Below are 21091 nucleotides of genomic sequence, written 5' to 3'. Positions count from 1 at the left end.
TGTTATTTCTTTTGTTTCCACTGCTGCAGTTTTAATAAAAAAAGTTGATCTTCCTGGGCCAGACTTCATACTTTGAGGGGTGATTTTTTTCAAGGTGTTTTGAGATGGTCAACATGTAGGCATCTTTGTAATTTTGCTTAATTTATTTAATTACTAGTCAATGTTTCATTTGAATCTGAACCCTTTAAGTACAGGCTAGGTTAGTAAAATTGAAACATAATAAAGTATGAAAGACTGCACAAAACCAAGTGATGAAATGTCAGACAGAATGTGAAGTATTTCAAATGTTAGTGTAAAACAAATGCAATAATACATATTTATCGCTGTAAATACTTTAATCTTGTATGTTAAGTGTAAATACTATAGCTGAAGAATATTTAGCCATCTATTTTCTCAACTTTCTGTCTTGGAGAGGATAACAGCATTTGAAAGCTGAGCAAGGTGAGCCAGACTTGTCAGTAGCAGTAGCTGCTGGCACATTCTGTGGATCCTTCCTTCAGCATGTGCTTATTCTGCCCCAAAGCATCCTTCCAATAGATTGTGCCTTGTACACTTCCTATGGGGAAAAGCCTAGAGAGCATCCAAACAGCAAGGAGTGAAACCTCCTTAACCTGTCATGGTGACTGAGCTCAGCTACCACACGAATGAACTTAATTTCTGCCACTTTTATCAATGATGTTGTCTATTTCTGATAACCAAAATGCTGTAACCGTAACTCAGGATGGGAACTTTGACCAGTAATCCGAGAGCTTTGTCCTGAGATTCAGCTCTTGCTTCACCATCCCACTGTAATACAATGTCTTTTGAGTACTGTTGCACTCCACCCGTCTGTTGGTCAGTGTTCCAATCACTCCGACCATCACTTATGAACAAGAAGCCAAGTTATTTAAACTCTTCCATCCCATCTGTGAAATGGAGTGCAGTCTTCTCCCTAAGAGAACCCTGACCTCTGATTTGGAGATGCCGGTTTTCATACCAGCTTCTTTCTTACCAAACTCCTCCAACATGTAGGTTATCACTGTAATGACTGCCATAGCTACTCCTTCCTGGGTTGTTGGTAGTAATCAGTCAAATCTATTCATATCCTTTCGTCAGTGTGGAAATACATTACCTGTAAGCATTTTTGGTAATGGATGTTTCACAGTTGTTCTGGATGACTAATCTGAGCAGAAACACAAAAAGTAGGGTTGTACCCTAAAAGAAGAGAAACAAACCTCTGGAGATATGGAGCATGTGGCAAGAGTTCCCAAGAAAGCAAGTCAGAACAAAGAACTTAAGACGTATAATACATCATCCATGCAGGAAAAAATTGGTAGAATGTCAAAGTAGTAATGAAAGTAATGGGTATATTGACTGCATTGTATTAAATGACCGCATTTGGAACTCAGTCCCCTTGTACACTGTAACAAATCCCACCCCCTCACATTCAAAATATTTCTTGGCTGTGCTCTTTGTCTACTTCCTGACTAATTTTCACCCTTCCTATATTGCTCACCATGTCTTGGCCATTATTGTATTTCTCACTACTTTCTTATAATTTTCAGCTGAAGTAATCCATGTCATCTTACCTCCTCCTTAGAAGTAATTTCCTCTTTATTTCTCCCTGAATATTCTATCTGTTCTATCTACTTTCATGTTATTTATCTTCCTGGCTCTTTGCTATATGTAAAACCACCACTGTAATTACTACCATAGTACTTTACTCAGTATTTGTTTTCCTCAGTTTTGCTATGTACAGCGGTAGCGTTGTTGTCTCACAGCAAGAGGCTCTCTTCTCGGCTTGGGTTGGGAGTGCCTTCTGTGTGGAGTCTGCATGTCCTCCCCACGGTCGAGTGGGCGTTCAAAAGATATGCGTTGAATGGGCGTGCCTTCGTTGAAGGTTGGGCGTCGGGCTGGCAACTTGACACCATAAAAACCAACTGCCAGTCATTAGCAGACTGGAGTTCTGCTGTGGCGACACCTAACCAGGAAAAGCCGAAAGACAAACAACAACTTCTATCTGTTTCATAACTTTTCAATGTTATGGTGTTTACTCTTTGTATGTAATAGCACTTATATTATTATGTCATCTTTAACTATTTTTGTAGGTATAAGGTAAGTCATTTGCACGAGAGAGAGAGAGACAGAGAGATGGATGTCGTTGTGGACAATGATTATACAGTGGTAACTAGGTAAAGAGGGAATACGTTCATTCCTGAGAGTAGACCACACAGATAAAGATTTAAACAGATCATGCATACACTCAGGTCTCTCAGCAACAAGTACCATTATGACTCTGTCTTAGTTCACTGGACTGTTTGAAGAGAGACATGGTTGTGCTGTCTGAATATGTGTCCCAGGCAGGTATGTCCCTAGCCTTGAGCAGCATACTACCCTCACTAGAATGATGCCGCCATATAAACAAAAAATGATTGATTTCAATAACTGGCTTATATTTTTTGGTGTCATTCAAATGCAATCCATTTCCTGTCAGCCTGAGAAGCCATAGTCAACAGACCTCGCTGCTTTGCCAGAGACAGTTTGCATTTGGCACCTCTAGGCTTTCAGCTGCTGGCAAAGGCTCTTGCCTCCCTCATAGTACCTTTTTACGCAAGGTCTCAAAAACACTACTGATGTAAAATTATCAAAAAAACTTTCAATATAAGGGTCTTGCTGCTAAATGCTAAGAGATTGCATCAAAAACTGCACTCCCTGGAAGCACTTCTGTCACTAGAAGATGTAGATGCCTGTGCAGTCACAGAAACCTGATTCAAGGCCTCAGAGAGTACCCCAGCCTTGCAAGGCTACAATGCCTTCCACATCTTTAGACCGCAAAATGAATTTATGAAAACCAAAGGAATGGTGTTTCAGTCTAAATTACAGATAAATTCACCTACCGTCTAGTTAGACTGGACAACTCCATGGAGTTACTCCAAGTACAGGTTATGGTGGGTCTTACCCACCATAACCTGTACTTGGAGTTACTCCAAGTACAGGTTATGGTGGGTAAGACCCTTATTTCAAGTCATAGCCAGTTATAGATCCCCCTCTATGGGTCACGATGCCCATGAAGCCTACTTGATAAAACTGGAGACAATCCCAATTTTGCCGAACACTCTGGTTATGGAGGATTTCAATTATCCCACCATCAACTGGGAAACCTATGCTAGCCCCAATTCGCTACCGCAAAAGGTCCTTGACTTTCTAATAAAAAAGCCCTGAAACAAATTGTTCATACCCCCATCAAGAGGAACAAGCATTCTAGATCTGGTCCTCACTAACATGTCAGGCAGATGCACTGTCGCAAGTATCAGATACTCGTTAGTTAAATCTGAACACAAACAGTCACATTTGAGCTGGCACTAACACCAGAACTCACAAAAGGTGATATCAGACTAAAAATTTCACCAAGGCAAACTGTACTCTCCTAGGCGAATGCATCCCAAGTCCCACCCCAAACTGGAAGTGGTAATTATGCTGAAACTTACACTAAAGCCCTGTACAATCACTTGCATAAGTGTATAAACTTGGCTGTACCAGAAAGAATCAAAGCTAGAGCCCCAAGTAAAAACAAACTGCCATGGTGAACATCCAGCATCAGTAAACTTTGCAATAAACAGAAAAAGTTGCTGTACAAGAAGACAAAGGTAAAGCCCCAACAAAGGAAAAACACCCTCCTCAGCCTCAACAGGCAAATAAGACAACGTGTCAAATCCTCTAAGGGCTCGTTTAAGAGAAACTTAGCAAGTGCATCCAAAGATAACCGTAAGGTCTTTTACAGCTATGTACATAGCCTAAACGGTAGAACCCAAGCATGTGCAGAACTAGTGACCAATGGTATCACACACACTGACACCACAGAGATAGTAAACTTGCTAGCAGATAGGTTTGGTGAAAACTTCACTCCCTTATCCCTTCCTAACATACCACAAACCTTCCCCCAAACTCCAAACCCCCCACCCTACATATCTGAAGAGCGGGTCCTCAAAGACTTGTCCAAGTCAAAGAACACAGCCCCTGTGGGACCAGACAACATCCCAGGCTGTCTTCTAAATGGGCAAAAACATGAACTAGCATCACCATTAAGTACCCTTTTCAGTCATAGCCTAACCACAGGCTTTGTTTCTGTGGAATGGAGAACAGCAACAGTTATCCCCCTCCACAAAGATGGCCTAGCAACAGACCTGGGGAATTACAGACCCATAAGCCTGACCAGCCTCATCTATAAGGCCATGGAACATATCATTATGGACCTCATAAATAAAGACGTAGGCGACCTTCAAACCCTGGATCTTACACAAGTCAGCTTTGTCAAGGGCAGATCCTGCCTATTGAATCTGGTGGACTTCTTTGAAAATGTGACCAGGGCCATTGATGAGGGCAAGTCTGTGCACACAGCATACCTCGACTTGACAAAGGCTTTCAACACAATCACACATTCAGTCATTACCGATACACTTACTAAACTGAATGTAAACCCCTTTGTTGTAAGATGGGTTGCCAAATGGCTCACAAACCGCACACACACCCTTCTGTGGCTGAAAATATCAGTTGGAGTTAAGCATTTTAAGTTAAACAAATTCTTGTCTCCTGGGGAAATATTTAACTGCCATCACTAAGACTGCATCTGTATGTTGCTGCCTGAGCACTGCCTTGGATAGCACTGCCCCGTCGGTCTGACAAGCCTGATCTGCAAGGTCATGGAACATATTATTATGGAACTCATAAAGACATTGGCAACCTACAAACACTGGACCCCACCCAGTTTGGGTTCGTGAAGGGCCAATCTTTTCTCTTGAACCTGATTGACTTCTTCGAATCAGTCTCCAGAGCTGTGGATGAGGGTAAGGTGGTTCACACAGCCTATCTGGACCTCTCCAAGTTCTTCAACACCATCCCCTACTCTGAAATCATATATAAACTTAATCCTTACGTCACTTGATGGGTTGCCAACTGGCTCACTGACAGAACCCACACTGTAAAAGTAGCCAACTCCAAATCCACCTCCAGACAAGTGACAAGTGGAGTACCTCAGGGTTCAGTCCTGGGACCGCTGTTGTTTGGCATCTACTTCTCTGAAGTACAGGCCAACATTAAGGGACTATGGCTAACAAAGTTCGCAGATGACTGCAAACTGGGAGCCATTATTGAATCCCAAATGATGTGAATATTCTACAAAAGGGCCTTACAGAAACAGATGCTTGGTGCCAGAGCCATGGGCTCATGCTCAATGCCAAGAAATGTATAGTTATCCCCTTTGGAAAAACATGTACCTGTGAATTACCACATAGGTGGAAGTACACTAAACACCAAAACTGTGATAAGAGACTTAGGGACACAGGTGGACAGTGGTCTCACTTTTGATAACCACATTGCCACAACAGTCAGGAAATCCTTCTATGTGGCACACCTCATCACTAAGGGCTTTTCATCCAGAAAAAAGGAGGTCATTGTCCCACTGTACTCATCCCTCATTAGACCCATTATAGAATTCAGCTCCCTGTTTGGTATGTACCTCTCAAGGCATCTGAAACAACTGGAAAGGCTGCAGAAATACCTCACTAAAAGAATCACAGGCCTAAAGTAGATGCCCTATGCTGACCGTCTAAAAAAACTCCAGCTATACTCTGTCGTATATCATCTACTCAGAGGCGATCTGTGCTTAACATACAAGGCCATGTCAAACCCAGAGCTGTTGGACATGCTACACTTAAAGAAATCCCAATCCCTCAGAGCCACACGCTCCAGGGATCTAAACCTTGTCATCACAATGAACAAAACATGCTGTAGGTTTAAGTTCCTGGCCCAGAGACTCCCCAGACTCTGGAATAGACTACCCATACATGTCATGCAGAGCACCTCTTTGGCCCTCTTCAAAAGGAACCTTGACAATTGGATGGGAGATAGGAAATTCACCCCGGGGATCACGTCAGTCGCTCTGCTAGGGGGAAGTAAATATTGTGGGAAGAAATAGCCAGGGAATTGTTATGGCTAGGCTTGTATAGGTCCTAGGGCTGATAGCCTAGTACCAACCTATGAATCTATGAGTTGTTCTTGGAGGATTTAATGGGGGATGTAGATGCAGGAATATGGGGGTGATGTTGTCCTTTAGTAGATTGGCTGTGTCCTCTGAGTCTGAGTATTGGACATCTTTTACTATTCGCTCTGTGCTGTGCTGGCCATTGTTTCTGAGATTTCTAACATAGTTAAAGAAGGCTTTATGGTTATTCTTTGCCTGGGCTATGTTTACCTCGTATCTGGCTTTGATTAATTTGATTAGGGTCCAGAGTTCATTGTTAAGGTTAGCATGAGCTTTATTGTCATATTGAGAGTTAAATTTATTTTTGTGTACAATTACTTTTTTCTTTTATTGTAGAGCCTGTTTAAGTTAGGGTTCCACCATAGGAAGTTAATTTTTAAATTTTGTATTGTATTTACTTCTGAGAGGAAGAGATGCATCTGTGCAGCTGTTTGCATGTGCATATAATTTGGCAGTAAAGGATTCTACATAAACAGTGGGTTGTGAAGATGAAAGGGACTTTTAAATTTAGCCAGGTTATCACATGGCTTTTGTAGATTAGTCTTTGCATAATCTCTAAATACTGAAGTATTAGAAGATGCTTCTGGTTTCAATCTTATGGTGAATGTGACTGATTTTTTGTCTGATTTGACCAGGGAGGAAGTTATAATTGATGGGGAGCAAACCTGTCCCATACTGGTAAAGATCAAGTCCAGGATTTTATCACTCCATTTGGAGTGCAGACTAACTGGTCCAGATACTTTTATTGATAAAGTTCAAAAATTTCTGGTTGTATATGTTTGAGGATGTGTAAGTCCCCTAGGAGAATGGTCTCCATATTGGTTAGGTAGGAGTTATGGGCCGAAGGGAGCGTAGAGAGAGTCCCTTAGTTATGATATATTAAGGTTTTTTTTAATAGTAAGTTGTAGGAGTTCCTGGTCATTATCTTGTGTAAAGAGTGTGGAGGCGAATTTTTTTTTTTTTTATATATTTTTTTTATATATATATTTTTTTAAGAATGTGGTGACATGACCACCTTTAGTGCGTTTGTCTAATGTGCTGGCCATTGAAACCCTGCACTGATGGAGGTGCTCCTATTAGTCTTGAACCAGGTGGTTCTAATGATGCAGATACTGAAGTTTTCTAGGGTAAGGAGTGTTTGTAGGAAGTAGATTTTTTTTGTTATGAATCCTCATGTTGAGCAGCAATAAGTTTGTTATCCAGATTCTGATTTGTTATGTTGAAAGCATTAGAAGACTGACATTGTCTAAAAAATGTGAACAAGGATTTAACCAATATACAAAACACTTCTGAGGGAGGATATGTGCAGAGCATCCCTGCCAATGCAGTTAGGACTGTCTACCCAACTCCTCCCAGGCTGATGTGTATTGTATTCTCCTAGAATGACACCAGAGGCTAAGACAATTGTTGAAGTAAATCCATTTTTTTTACTGCAGCATCATTCTTAGTGATGGTAAAATGCTGCTCAAGGCTAGGTTCATAACTGCTTCAGACACAATTTCATAGAAACTCCATCATGTCTCTCTCCATATAGTCCTGAGAAGTATTTCTCAGGCTGTTTGCACCCACATGCATTATGCCTGTGTAATAGGTGTACTTGTAGTTCATGTGTGATGAGGCAAATCCTGGCACCTAATAGGCAAATGACTGCGACATTCTCCTTGAACAGCCTGGTGAGTGGTGCATAGTATCTCTCACTATGGAGTCACTTTTTGAGTAGGATATTGGGATATGTAGAAGTTGTCTTATGGGCTTTTGAACTGATCCAGATTGACTTTTAGATATGTTTATGTTAGGTGCTGCCAGCTTCATCAGGCATTCATTCAAGAGCTTAGGTCACCTGGGTGATAGTAAGGGTTTTATTTATTTGTGCCATTGGAGCTGACATAGGAGAACACAAGGACGGTTTTCTGTAGGGCTACTGTACTGGTCATTTTATCAAGGTAGTGTTTATTTATTTATTTATTTATTTAATTTTATTTTATTTATTAACAGGGTAGGTGGAGTGGTCATCCAAGGACCCTTTTCAGCCACAGCCCTAACTCTGAACAGGAATGTATATTTCAAAGAACCAGAACAAATATAAAATATCATGGTATGATAGTTCCAATACATCTACAGCAACAATGGAAAAAAGGATGTACACATTTGAGAATAAAATGCACCATGTAAACAGTTCAGGTGAACTATATAGAAGTTGATCTTGTCCTGCATACCTGAAAGTAAAACGGATAAGATGGTTAACATTGTGAAATGTAGTCTTAGCCAGGTTTCTTTTATGGCTGATATGTCCCAAGACATTTTGGCAAATCCAGCACACACACACTCAGGTAAGATTAATTTCTGATGCTACCAGTTTGATGCTAGTAGAGTACAAAAGTTGTAGATCATATGGGCTAGGATTAGTAATGAAAGTATGGAATGGAGTTCTAGGATTAGATTCAATTACCAGCACTAAACGTGAGAGGTTTTAAGGAGAGCTCTTTTATGTTTGTCATGATTCAGCAGTAAAGATCTGCTGGAGTTGTTGCCTAGAATATCTATATTTTTCTTTTTGTATTGGAGAGAACTAATTGTATGTAAGAGGTCTTGTTTTTACCATTGAGGGAAGTGGGTAATGTGCATATGGAGGTGTTTTTGAGGGATGTACTGTAAACATTGCTGTAATTGGGCTATAAGTAGGTACTGTAATGTAGTGGCATTCCTAAAGTGGGAAAAGTATGAATGTTCTCAGGATGCAGACATGGTAGGTACACAAGCAGAAATATTTTGGAGGACAGAGTTGTATAAATAGGTGGTTGTGAGTAAGTCAGGTGAGAGTAAGAGTATACATTGTATTTTTCTGGGTTATGGATTGTATAGGGAGGGCACAAAACATGCACTACTCTAGGTGGAATGGCCTGAAGTCAAATGAAAAGAAAAGTAATGGCATAATATATGAGAAGCTGCTAAGATTTTGAGTAGCAGAGAACTGGTAACAAGCATATGGGGAGAAGGTAGGTGTATGTCCAGGAAAGAGAGGGGCAGAAAAATATATCCATCCATCCAGCCACAACCCGTTTTTTCCCATTTTTGCATATGCGGTCAGGGTGTCACTTCCAACAGTGACAATCATCTAGATCCAAGGTTTAAACTGCCAGGTGGCTAGCCTTCCTGCAGTAGTTCTTCTGCACCACACTTTCACACCTATGGCAATTTAGTGTGTCCAGTTCACTTACTGCATGTCTTTGGAATGTAGGAGGAAACTAAAGCATCCAGAGGAATCCCACATGAACACAGAGAGGACATGCAAACTCCATACAGAAGGCACCCCAGCTGAGAATTGAACTTGGGAACCTTTTGGAGGGAGCTGATAATGCTATCCACTGTGCCACTGCACTGCCCTAGGGACAGATAATAAACTACAGTAAACTGACTATATCTGTAGGCCTGCCAACAACTATTGACAAGATGTGTGTACTCTGACCTTACACTGCCCATTGTGTCATAATCCCCAAGGATGTTCATCGTGTTACCCTGCTGCAGTCATCACACTTGGGTTATCCTGTCATCAGGCGGTCCCGCAGTCGGCCTGAATTCCAAAGTCTTGGTCCGGCGTCGGTTGCTGTCACTTCTTCCCTGACGTCAGTGCGCCAGGGGTATATAAGAGGCATCCGATGCCATTTTCTTCAGTCTTTTTTGCCGCGTGGTGCCCGAAGCAGCAGAAGTTTGCAAGTACCAGTCGGCCGACACCTGAGATTTTCGAATCGAATTTCAGTCCGAAGTCTTCAAAGCTAAGCACCCCGTTGGGGAACCTTTTCTTGCCTCAGTCTGATGTCAGAAAAAGTTAACAATTGCATTTCTTGTGGGAAGCAAATACCTCATAAGGACTTTCATTCTTATTGTATACCTTGCCTAGGCCCAGACCACGACGTCACTGGTTGTCGGTTTTGTGCTAGGTTCAATAAGCGAACTATAAAACGACGCTTTGATTTCGCATGACACTACTTCGGTAGGAAATTTAATTACACTATGCCGTCGGAGTAACTGACTACTGGCGTGCATAAAAAACGCAAAGATAAAGACAGGCAGCCTAGATCCAAGTCAGACTCCGAGTCCTCGGCTGGGCTGGTCGCCGGTTCTCCGGTTTTCAGTGAGGCGGTTTTCAGTGAGGCGCCTACGCAGCCCCTGGCGACCGCAGAATTGCAACCCTAGACCGCTTCAGATTTTCAAGCAGAGAGTTCTAGGCCGACACAGCCATTTTCTTTAGACCCTACCGACAACATTGCAGAAGGAGAAGCCGGTGCTGTGGAAATACCTTCGGTTACAGAAGGTGTCTTCAGACCGACTACTCTCACCATAAAATCTTATGCTAAGCTTAAGACTCCTCTAAAACCAAAAAAGACTACACATCAGTCTCCAGTTCAAGGCCCCATGCCTAAGAAACAGATGCTTAAAATGGCTGAAGATTTGATTTCTTTAATCAGGGGTTCCCAACCCCCCCCCCCCCCAGACAAAAGGCCTAGACAAGAGGAGGATTATGCCTCCTCTGATCAAGTGTCTATTTCCGCAGGCTCCTCTGAGGAACAGGATTACTCCTTTCCCCCTTATGAAGATTCTGATGCTGAAGATTCCATTCCCTCAGCTTCTTCCCCTGAAGACTATTCCTTTGGGGAAACCTTACATACCATGAGGGAACATTTCCACTGGGAAGGTCAGGACTACTCAGACTGAAAGAACAGGCTCTGAGAGTTTCTTTTACTCCCCCAGCACAGACCACTTGCTATCCTTCCAGTTTTAGACATTGTGGATGATGTTTACTTAGAATCTAGTCTAAATCCAGATTCTCTGCCTCCTGCTCCAGCCAAACCAGACAGATATTATAGAGTGCCTGACTCACACAAATTCCTTTACAAAAGCCCTGTTGCTGACCCAGAGACAATCTCCCAGGGTCCCAAAGGGGCAAAGGCTTCTATGGCTAAAAATCCTGTACCCTCTGAAAGGGACTCCAGCACACTAGATAGGTGGGGGAAGAAGGTTTACACCTCAGCTACTCTAGCAATGAGAGCACTGAATTGTCAATTTCACATGCTGAAATACCAGCAATTCCTAATGTCTCAAATAAAACAAAAGATGAGCACGCACCCTCAACAGTCTGAATTCAAGGAAATACAGGATCTGTTGCATGCAGCTGAACAGGTGGGCAAACATACTTTACAATGTGGATTTGATTCCTTGGATGCTTCCTGTAGAGCAGCTGTTACTGGGTCTGTTATACATAGGCATGCTTGGTTAAAGGAACAAACTCTGCCTGATCATGTTAAAGCAAAGTTACTAGATGCACCCTTACAGCAGGATGTCTTATTTGGAGTTAAAGCAGAAGAGGTTTTAAAGAAAATGGAGGATAAGGCAAAATCTATGCAGACGGTCAAAGATTTCTTACAGGTACAACCCCCACGCTTCAGCAGAAATTGGCCAACAAAAAATTGGTCCTTTCCAGCTTCTGACAGACCACAGAGGGGTAAATACAGACGCCCAAGGGGCAGAGGTCAAGCACAAATCCCTTACAAACCTCGCCAATGGGGCACTGCAACACAGAAGGGAGGAGAAGACAGTTCCCAAACTACTAGAAGACAAACACAATGACTTAAACCTCAAACTGCCAAGCAAAGCTCTCTTGGCAGCTCCCTTGGGAGGAAAATTAGCACTTTTTGCAGACAACTGGCGCATCATCACAAAGGACAAATGGGTCCTAGACATTATCTCACAAGGATACAGATTCCATTTCCATACCTTGCCAAGGATAAAAGGAATGCCAAACCTGCCACAAAATCAATGGGCAGAGGCACAAAAACAAATTACAGCTCTCATGGACATGAGAGCCATTCATCTGGTACCTACACAGGAGCAAGGCCAAGGATTTTACTCAAGGCTTTTTCTAGTCCCCAGAAAGGGCAATTCTTGGAGACCCATTCTGGACCTTTCGATTCTAAACACCTTCTTGCAAGTACCCAAATTCAAGATGCTAACACTACAGCAGCTTCTTCCCATGTTGGGCAAGAAAGCTTTGCTAGTAACATTGGACCTCAAGGAGGCATACCTGCATGCCCCTATCAGACAAAATTGCAGAAGATACCTCCGTTTCATTGCAGGTTCAACCCATTACCAATTCTCTGCACTGCCCTTTGGCTTATCTACTGTGCCCAGGGTATTCACAAAATGCCTGGCACCAGTAATTGCATACTGCAGACAAAGAGGAATTCAAATATACCCATACCTGGACGACTGCCTCATCCAAGCAGAAAGCAAGGACATTCTCTTACAACATCTGGCTTTTGTAAAACACCTTCTAAGTTGCCTAGGGTACACAGTAAACAAAAAGAAATCAAAACTAGTGCCCTCACAAAATATGACATTCCTGGGTGCCAGCTTGAATACAATGGCCCAGATGGCTTATCTGACGCCAGACAAACAACTACAACTAACTCAATACTTCAAAATAATGGCAACAAAGACCCAACTCCCTGCAAGAAAAATTCTGCAGGCCTTGGGCTTCATGGCATCTTGCATACTACTAATACCATTTGCAAAACTGCATATGAGGAAATTACAATGGTACCTGAAAAGCGTATGGACTCAACACAGCCACAGCTTGGAAACAATGATACCTCTCATTCCCTGCCTTCAACAGGGGTTTCTATGGTGGTCACAGGCATGTCACCTCAACAAGGGTCAGCCTTTCACCTTACCCCCAGCCAGGCAAACTATGACAACAGATGCATCGGACTATGCCTGGGGGGCACACATGGCAGGACAGTGCGTTCAAGGCATATGGACTGCAGATCAAAGAAATCTGCACATCAGTCAAACAGAAATGCTAGCTGTACAGAATGCTCTGACAGCCTTCAAGGACCTCTTACATCCAGGACAGCTTATAATAAGGACAGACAACACCACAGTAATGTGGTACATAAACAAGCAAGGGGGTACACACTCCTACCCTCTATGGAGGCAAGCAATGACCTTGTGGAACACAGCACTGGCTTACTAAGTTCAATTACAAGCTCATTTCCTGCCAGGAAAAAGGAACACATTGGCAGACGAGTAGATAAAAACACCAGATAGAAGACCACCACGATGCTGTAAAATCTTCCTTTATTAGAACAGAACAAGATGGATAAGCGCTTTCGCGTACCAACCCAGTACGCTTCTTCAGATCAATTTTTACATTGAAAAAGCACTTCTTTTATACAAAAGACATCAAGCTTAACAAGTGTCAATTAACTAAATAAGTCAATAATTCAATTAAAATGGCTAAAGACAGCTAAAAGGTGTATAGCTCCGTGAGCATAAACTGCGTAGCAAGGAATTATTTACTTGATCCTGTTATAATATATAAATCAAGTTAAGTCAGGATCAATATGTAAAAATATGTATAAAGGACTCGCAAAAATATATAAATAAATAAACCTATGTAGTTTATTTAAAATTGCAGAAAGCATAAATATATGGTATATGATAAAAAATGTTAAAAGAGTATATATATATAATATAAATATTCATTTAAACCAGTAAATCAAGATATGTGCTTTTAGCTACGAAAAACAATATATTAATTCCAAAAAATACCATAAGAACCTTTTAGAAGCAAGTCTCAAAAAGTGAAGCAAAATATATATGTCTATATTGGCAGACGACCTAAGCAGGAACATCATGGATCCCCACGAGTGGAAACTGGATCCACAAGTATTTGCAATGATAACTAAAACATGGGGGTGCCCGGACATAGACCTGTTTGCCAACCCCCAAAACTATCAGCTATCAAAATTATGCACCAGGACATTTCACCATCAAGCTTGGAAAGTGGACGCACTCATTCAGTTGGAAAATGCTGACAGTGTATGCCTTTCCTCCATTGCCCCTTCTCACAAAGGTGCTGCTGAAAGTCAGGATGGAGAGACCCCGAATGATACTCATTGCCCCAGACTGGCCACGCCAGCACTGGTACCCACTACTAAGGAACATGGCCCACGGCCCACCATGGATTTTACCACAAATTCCTCATCTGCTCACACAGCAAGACAGTCAGATTCTACATAGCCAGCTCAAAACCTTAAATTTGGCTGCATGGCAAATTATCTAAGCAACCAGCCAGCTCCTCTTTCACAAGCTGTTATGGATGTCATTCTGGAGGCCAGGAGGCCCAGCACCAGTAAAGCCTACTCAGACAAATGGAAAAGATTTTGCGCCTGGAACCAAGCTAAAGGCTAAAATACCCTTGAGCCGGACATACCTCAGATTCTACAATATTTAACTGAGATGTTACACAAAGGACTTTTATTTTCATCTATTAAAATCCTCGCCTCAGCTATTTCAGCTCACTACAACACGGATCCTCCCTTATTTTCACATCCACTTCTAAGGCAGTACCTCAGAGGGGCCAAAAACATTAGGCCTCCCAGGACAGCACCAACACCAACTTGGGACCTCAACTTTGTTCTGGAAAAACTTACGCTGCCACCTTTTGAGCCAGCTTTCTCAGCTGATTTAAAGTTTATATCATAGAAGACTGCCCTGCTGCTAGCAATTACTTCAGCCAGAAGAGTCTCAGAGCAACAGGCACTAATGCCAGTAGAGCCTTTCCTCATTTTTCATCAAGACAGAGTTTCTCTACGAACTAACCCCTCCTTTATGCCAAAGGTGGTATCCAGTGTGGCTCTAAATCAAACCATCCGTTTACCCACCTTTTTCCCAAATCCACAGAACAAAGGAGAAAGACTCCTGCACTCCTTGGACATTCACAGGCAACTACATTACTACTTGGATAAAGCTAAGGTTTTCAGAAAATCTGACCAGCTTTTTGTATCCTATGCTACTGCATCACAATGAAAGGCTATCTCAAAACAGACCATTTCCAAATGGATAGGACATTGCATACGTTTTTGCTACACCCATCATGGAAAACCAGTTCCTGCTAGCATAAGGCCCCACTCCACCAGGGCAGCAGCTACATCTACAGCCTTCCTCAGGGGGGTGCCAACCAAGGATATTCTGGAAGCTGCAACTTGGAGTTCAGTACACACCTTCACCAAACACTATCACTTACCACTTTACTCTACGTATAGAGCTGGCTTCGCCACTGCAGTTTTGCAGGGCCTTCTAGCCTCCTCTAACCCTGTTTGACTCCACCTCCCATCCTTAGCTTTGGGATTCAACCCAAGTGTGATGACTGCAGCAGGGTAACACGATGAACATAGGACAGTTTTGTACCTACCATAAATGTAAATGTTCGAGTGTATACCCTGCTGCAGTCCAGGTTACCCTCCCTCCATCCCCTCTGACCTAACTGAAACCTTTCAATACCTTAAAATCTGATACAACCTTTGTGGTGTATTTGCTTATAGCTGGAGGGATGTTTTGTTTGTGCTAAATTTTTATTATTGGTACTATCTACTGACCACCTTTTGGGGGGGCACCTGACATCTGGGGCAAGAAAAGCTGAAGAAAATGGCGTCGGATGCCTCTTATAAACCCCTGGCGCACTGACATCAGGGAAGAAGCGACAGCAACCGACACTGGACCAAGACTTTGGAATTCAGGCCGACTGCAGGACCGCCTGACGACAGGATAACCCAAGTGTGATGACTGCAGCAGGGTATACACTCGAACATCTACATTTATGGTAGGTACAAAACTGTACTTTTGCCGTCCTGAAAATTTTAGCCTGGGTGCAAGTTAGGTACACCAAGGGCACATAGTTTCTTTTTGGTACACATTTTGAGTCATTCAGCAGACACTTCCTGTCCTCTTTCTTTCTTTCTTATTTTGTGTAGCATGTAAGCTTTGAATGAATTTGGCTTTTGCAAGTTGAGAATAATTTCCTTCCATTCTTTATGGTACTACATATGTTTATGCTAGCTTTACTGTAGCAGAGCCACACTCTCTCCCTTCCCAGTGAGGAACGGAATTTTCTTTGGTATTTGAGTTCATGTTGTAGCTAGCCAGTGGGTGTATTATAACAGCTTCTGAATGTAGGTTACCAACATGGTAAACAAATGCAGTACAACTGCTGTTTAGACCATGGGAGTGAGCAATTTTACAGAGCGCTTTGCTGTATTGAAAATTAAAAGAAATGTTAAGATTAGTGATAGATATGTTCTTTATGGCAGTATTGTTTGAGATGAGGATATTCAGAAGTTTGTCCAGAGAAGCTTCTAATGTCTTTCAGTTATTTTTTTTTTGTTTTATTTTTAGCGTTCGCTGGAAGATTCTGTTGCAGTTTCATTGCCGGAACCGCCTTTTGCTTACTGGGACTCCGATTCAAAACACTATGGCTGAGGTGAGTGAGCCCTTTTGATCTGAATTACAAAAACTGGTGCTGAAAATGTGAACTTAGTTGGTAAAAAAAAAAGAAAAGTTTAGCAACTGTTTCTTATTACAAATAATGAACTATCAATGTTAAGTTGTCAATCTCGCCTTCATTCTTGCTGAATGGGTTCGGAGCCGATCCTCGGCTCTGACTCGGCCACTTACTAAAGCTCGAGAGCTAATTTTACCAGCTCGAGGCAACCCTATATCCCATGATGCAAGGCGATGACTACCCAGATCTCGTTTGCCGCTTTCACTTGCGAGGTGCTTTTTTTACCGGCTCCTGGTAAGTTCTTCAAATTCAGACTTTTAGTCTCATCCCTTTAGTTTTAGTCACCTTTGTTTTTGTGTAAACTTTTAACGATTAATTTAACCCTATTCCCGTTAGTGTTCCCTTTTTTTCTAGTTAGTTATCCCTTCCCCTAAGTTAGGCCTTAAGCCTCCCCCTTTCCTAAATTTTTCTGTCAGGGATTCTGTGTGGTGTTTGAGTGTGTTTGTATCCCTGTTTAAATTTTTTATTATTGGATTGGGTGTTTATTGTGTGTGTGTCTGTGTTTTTTGTTACTTAGTGTTTCCTCGACACAGCTATGTCGAAGGACACAAAGGTCTCAGGCTTCAAGAAGTGTGACTCATGCTGTCAGAAGATGTCTCTGACAGACGGTCACACTTCTTGTGTTTACTGCCTGGGACCTCTGCACCTGCAGGACTCTTGTGCTATCTGTCATGCCTTCAGCCCAAGAGTCCTGCAGCAGCGCAGAAATAAATTAATACTGAGGGGCTTATTAAAGCCTGAGAGCTCCCCGACTAAGTCGGCTCCGGGGAAGCCCTCGAAACCAGTTAAGCCTTCGGCTTCAAGTCCTAAGCCATCGGCTACTGGTTCTCCTTCAGTGTCGAGATCGGCTCCGGCCGGAGCCGATCCTTCTATATTACAAGTTACAGTATCGGCTCCATCCGGCGCCGATGCTGCTAAATCTGGGCACTCAGTGTCGGCTCCGGCTGGAGCAGACGTATCCTCAGCTCCTTCGGCTCCACCTATCTCAAAAAAGAGATCACGATCCCCTTCGTTGGAGTCGATACGTTCGGCTCCAAGATCACCCCTGCTCTCGGAGCCGTTCTTCTCAGTCGTCCAGGCTGTCCGATCACGACCTTGAGAGAGTGGTGAGTAGACTATTAAAGTCTCAGGCATTGGCCCAAATGCTCCATAGCCCGTCTCAACAGACGTTTGCTATCACACATCCACCTAACATTCCTCCTTCGACTCTCTTACAGAGCTCGGAGCCGGAGCTCCTCAGAGCCGTGACTGTTGTGACTTCGGAGCCGATACCACCCCCCCCTTCGGCTCCGTCATCCTCTGCTCCGATTTCCTCCTTGAGGCCTTCATTGGAGAGATCCGGGCGTCTGGTCTCTCTCGTCGGCTCCGAGGGGGCGAGTGGCATCGGACCCTTGTCCGACCCCGTTCTCCCTCTCGGAGCTTCGGCGCTGGTGAGCTCAGCCCCGACATTGGCCTCAGAGCCGTCCTTGTCAGTGCAGCCTGGAGTTCCTATCTCTTCGGAGCGGGAGCCTTCTGGCCTCTCTGATGGGGGAGCCTTCGAGGTGATGAGGAATGTACTAGCCCCAGGGCGTAGTCAACGGTCAGTTCCATCAGCTCCTCCCACTACAGTGCCTGCTGACGTCTCTTCCCACTCTCTTGCTCCCGGACTCAGAGATCCAATGCCTCAGGTTTCCCCATTGGGAATATCTTCCTCTTCCGAGGCTTCTCCTGACCCGTCAGGTGAACCTCCATGTAAGAGGAAACATCTAGACTACCCCGAGTCTATTACATCCGATACTGACTTGGATGAGTCGGAGCGATCCCCAAGGTCCCCTTCTGAGGATGTCTCTTTCTCAGACATCCTTGAACTCCTCAAACAGAGGGGGAACTGGCCTTCCCTTAATCCTTCCGAGGACGAGTCAGTATACCTGGAGGCGTTTGGGTCTCGACCCTCCACCTCCTCGGTGTCTCCGCCTTTCGACCCTCTTATGGACGTGGTGGCTCGGAAGGCGTGGATGGCCCCGCATTCGGTGGAACCCATTCCTCGGAGGCCTTCTAAATTCATTACGGCCCCACCTGATAGACAATATTTGACAAAAGGTGTCCCGGTTGATGCCATGGTGGTGGCTGCAGCCACCAAGAAGGAACTAGCTGATCCTTCAGTACCTGTCCATCCTCCTAACAAGGATTCTAGGACTATGGATAGGTACGGCAAGCGGATTTTTTCTTCAGCGACCTTTGCCATGCGATCGCTGAACTACTTGTGTCACTTCACCTGCCTTCAAAGAGATGTTCTTAAAGAGTTGGGAGAAGTTTTACAGGATCCGTCAGCTGCTGGGTCCCAGGATAAAATTAACTCACAGCTAGGAATCCTAAACTCCATTGTTAACTCCTCCATGCGGCTCATTTCATATGCAGCCGATGGAGCGAATAGGGCCGCAGGCACAGGAGTGGCTTTAAGGCGTCAATCCTGGATGCGGCTTTGTAATTTTGCAGATCCCATCAAGGCGTCCTTCACAAACTCTCCCTTTGATGGCCCGACTTTGTTCGGACCTCAAGTGAAAGACACCTTGACTAGATGCGAACAAGATGGCAAGACTCTTTCTGCAGTAGGAGTCCGTTTCTCCACCCCTTCAAGACCTTACCCAAAAGGTCAGAAGGGAGGGAAAATGTGGTTCCGCAAATCTCAAGGAGTCACGCCTGACGCACGAGGTCAGTTTACCCCCAGAGGCAGAGGGGGTAACAACAACAGACGCTGCCCTAGGGGCAGAGGGGGTCCGCAGAATCAGGGTAGCAGGGAGCCTCTCTCGATGTTGCCCGATTGTCTACCTTCGGAAGCAGTCGGGGGAAAATTATCGCTGTACCCAAAAGCCTGGCTTTCTCTTTCTCAAGACAAATGGGTACAGTCGATCATATCCGAGGGTTACAAAATTCCCTTTATTCAAACCCCAGTTCAGCAAAAGGGAACCCTTCCAGACGTTCCACCCGGTCTAAGGGAACTAGCAGTACTAGAGATTTCAAAACTGCTAGCAAAAAGAGCCATCCAGCCAGTCCCAGCAGACCAAATAGGATCCGGTATCTACTCAAGGTTCTTTTTAGTACCAAAAAAGACAGGGGACTGGAGACCAATATTAGATCTCAGCAAACTAAACAAGTTTGTAAAGAAAACAAGATTCCGGATGGTCACGCTTCAGTCCATTCTACCCTTTCTGGGCAAGGACAATTGGATGTGCTCGGTAGACCTTCAGGATGCGTACTATCACATAAAAATTCACAGGTGCTCCAGAAGGTTTCTCTCCTTTCGGCTGGGGACCAGTCACTTCCAATTCAGAGCCCTGCCATTTGGACTCACTACAGCCCCCAGAGTGTTCACCAAATGTATGGCAGTGGTTACGGCTCACCTGAGACGTCAAGGATTCCAGGTGTTTCCATATCTAGACTACTGGCTCCTCACTGCCACCACCAGGCATCAACTTCTCCAAGCCAGAGATTACACCATTCACATTTGCAGAGGGCTAGGGATTTCTATAAATTTCGAAAAATCTGCCTTGTCGCCTTGTCAATCTATTACTTTTATAGGCGCCAAATTGGATACCGTACAACTTTCAGCAAAGTTAACAGACCAAAGGATCTTGGACATTCAAAATCACGTCCATGTGATTCTTCTCAGCAACAAAATTCAGGCCAGATTTGCTCTGAAAGTATTGGGTCTTATGGCGGCCGCCATAACACTTCTTCCCCTTGCCCGCTTTTACATGCGTCTTCTACAATGGATGCTGTTCGCCCAATGGTCCTTTCAACAACTTCCCATGCGTCACAGGATCATAATAACTCCAATTTGCAAAAGGCATCTGACCTGGTGGATATCGTTCTCTCAAGTCCATCAGGGCAGACCCTTTGTTCCTCCCGCCCCGGTCGCCACGGTTACATCGGACGCCTCCCTGATCGGGTGGGGGGGCATTATCAGGGCAGGATGGTCCATGGCACTTGGCAACCTTTCGAATGCCACCTGCACATAAATGTCCTGGAGATGAGAGCAGTGCTTTTAACGTTGCAAGCCCTCAACGACTCTCTTCCCCTGGGAACTATTGCAGTCCAAACGGACAATATGTCCGTAGTGTGGTATATCAACAAGCAGGGCGGAACTAAGTCCTATCCACTGTGTCGAGAGGCTCTCAGACTTTGGCAGTGGGCAATCTCTTCTCAGCAGTTTCTGATAGCAACACATATCCCTGGGAAATCCAACATCATAGCGGACAGGTTGAGCAGAGCTATTCTCATGCCTCACGAGTGGTCTCTCAAACAATCTGTGACGGAAGAGATTTTTCAGAAGTGGGGCCTTCCTTGCTGCGACCTTTTTGCTACACCTCAAAACAGCAAATGCCCCGACTTCTTCTCTCTCTTCCCTGTTCCAGGCCATCCCTCCAGAGACGCTCTAACCCAAGATTGGCCCCGGGGACTTCTTTATGCTTTTCCTCCTTTTCCTCTGATACCACAAGTAATTCAGAAAGCAACCGCCTTGAGAGCCAAGTTGATTCTCATTGCCCCTTATTGGCCTCGACAGATATGGTTTCCGTTCCTACATCGTTATCTTTTGGTACAGCCATGGCATCTGGACCCGGTTCCAGATCTTCTGACCCACCAATTGGGGCAGCTGCACCAATCCATACCTTCTCTCAACCTCACTGCTTGGT

At 44.0% G+C, this 21091-nt stretch overlaps 1 protein-coding gene across 1 annotated transcript in view; it reads left to right on the top strand.

Moving 5' to 3' along the window:
- INO80 (INO80 complex ATPase subunit) overlaps positions 1–21091 on the top strand; it is a 2478170-nt gene that overhangs the window by 1575971 nt on the left and 881108 nt on the right. The window contains exon 19 of the mRNA XM_044074204.1: positions 16253–16337. Coding sequence (XP_043930139.1) covers positions 16253–16337 — 85 coding nt within the window. The remainder of the gene's footprint in view (positions 1–16252; positions 16338–21091) is intronic.

This window comes from Protopterus annectens, chromosome 6.part0 (genome assembly GCF_019279795.1).
Source record: "Protopterus annectens isolate FY-2018-M chromosome 6.part0, PAN1.0, whole genome shotgun sequence".
In the NCBI taxonomy this organism is placed as follows: domain Eukaryota; kingdom Metazoa; phylum Chordata; order Ceratodontiformes; family Protopteridae; genus Protopterus; species Protopterus annectens.
Note: the sequence above shows the minus strand (reverse complement) of the source record. Positions and strands in the feature narration are given on the sequence as shown.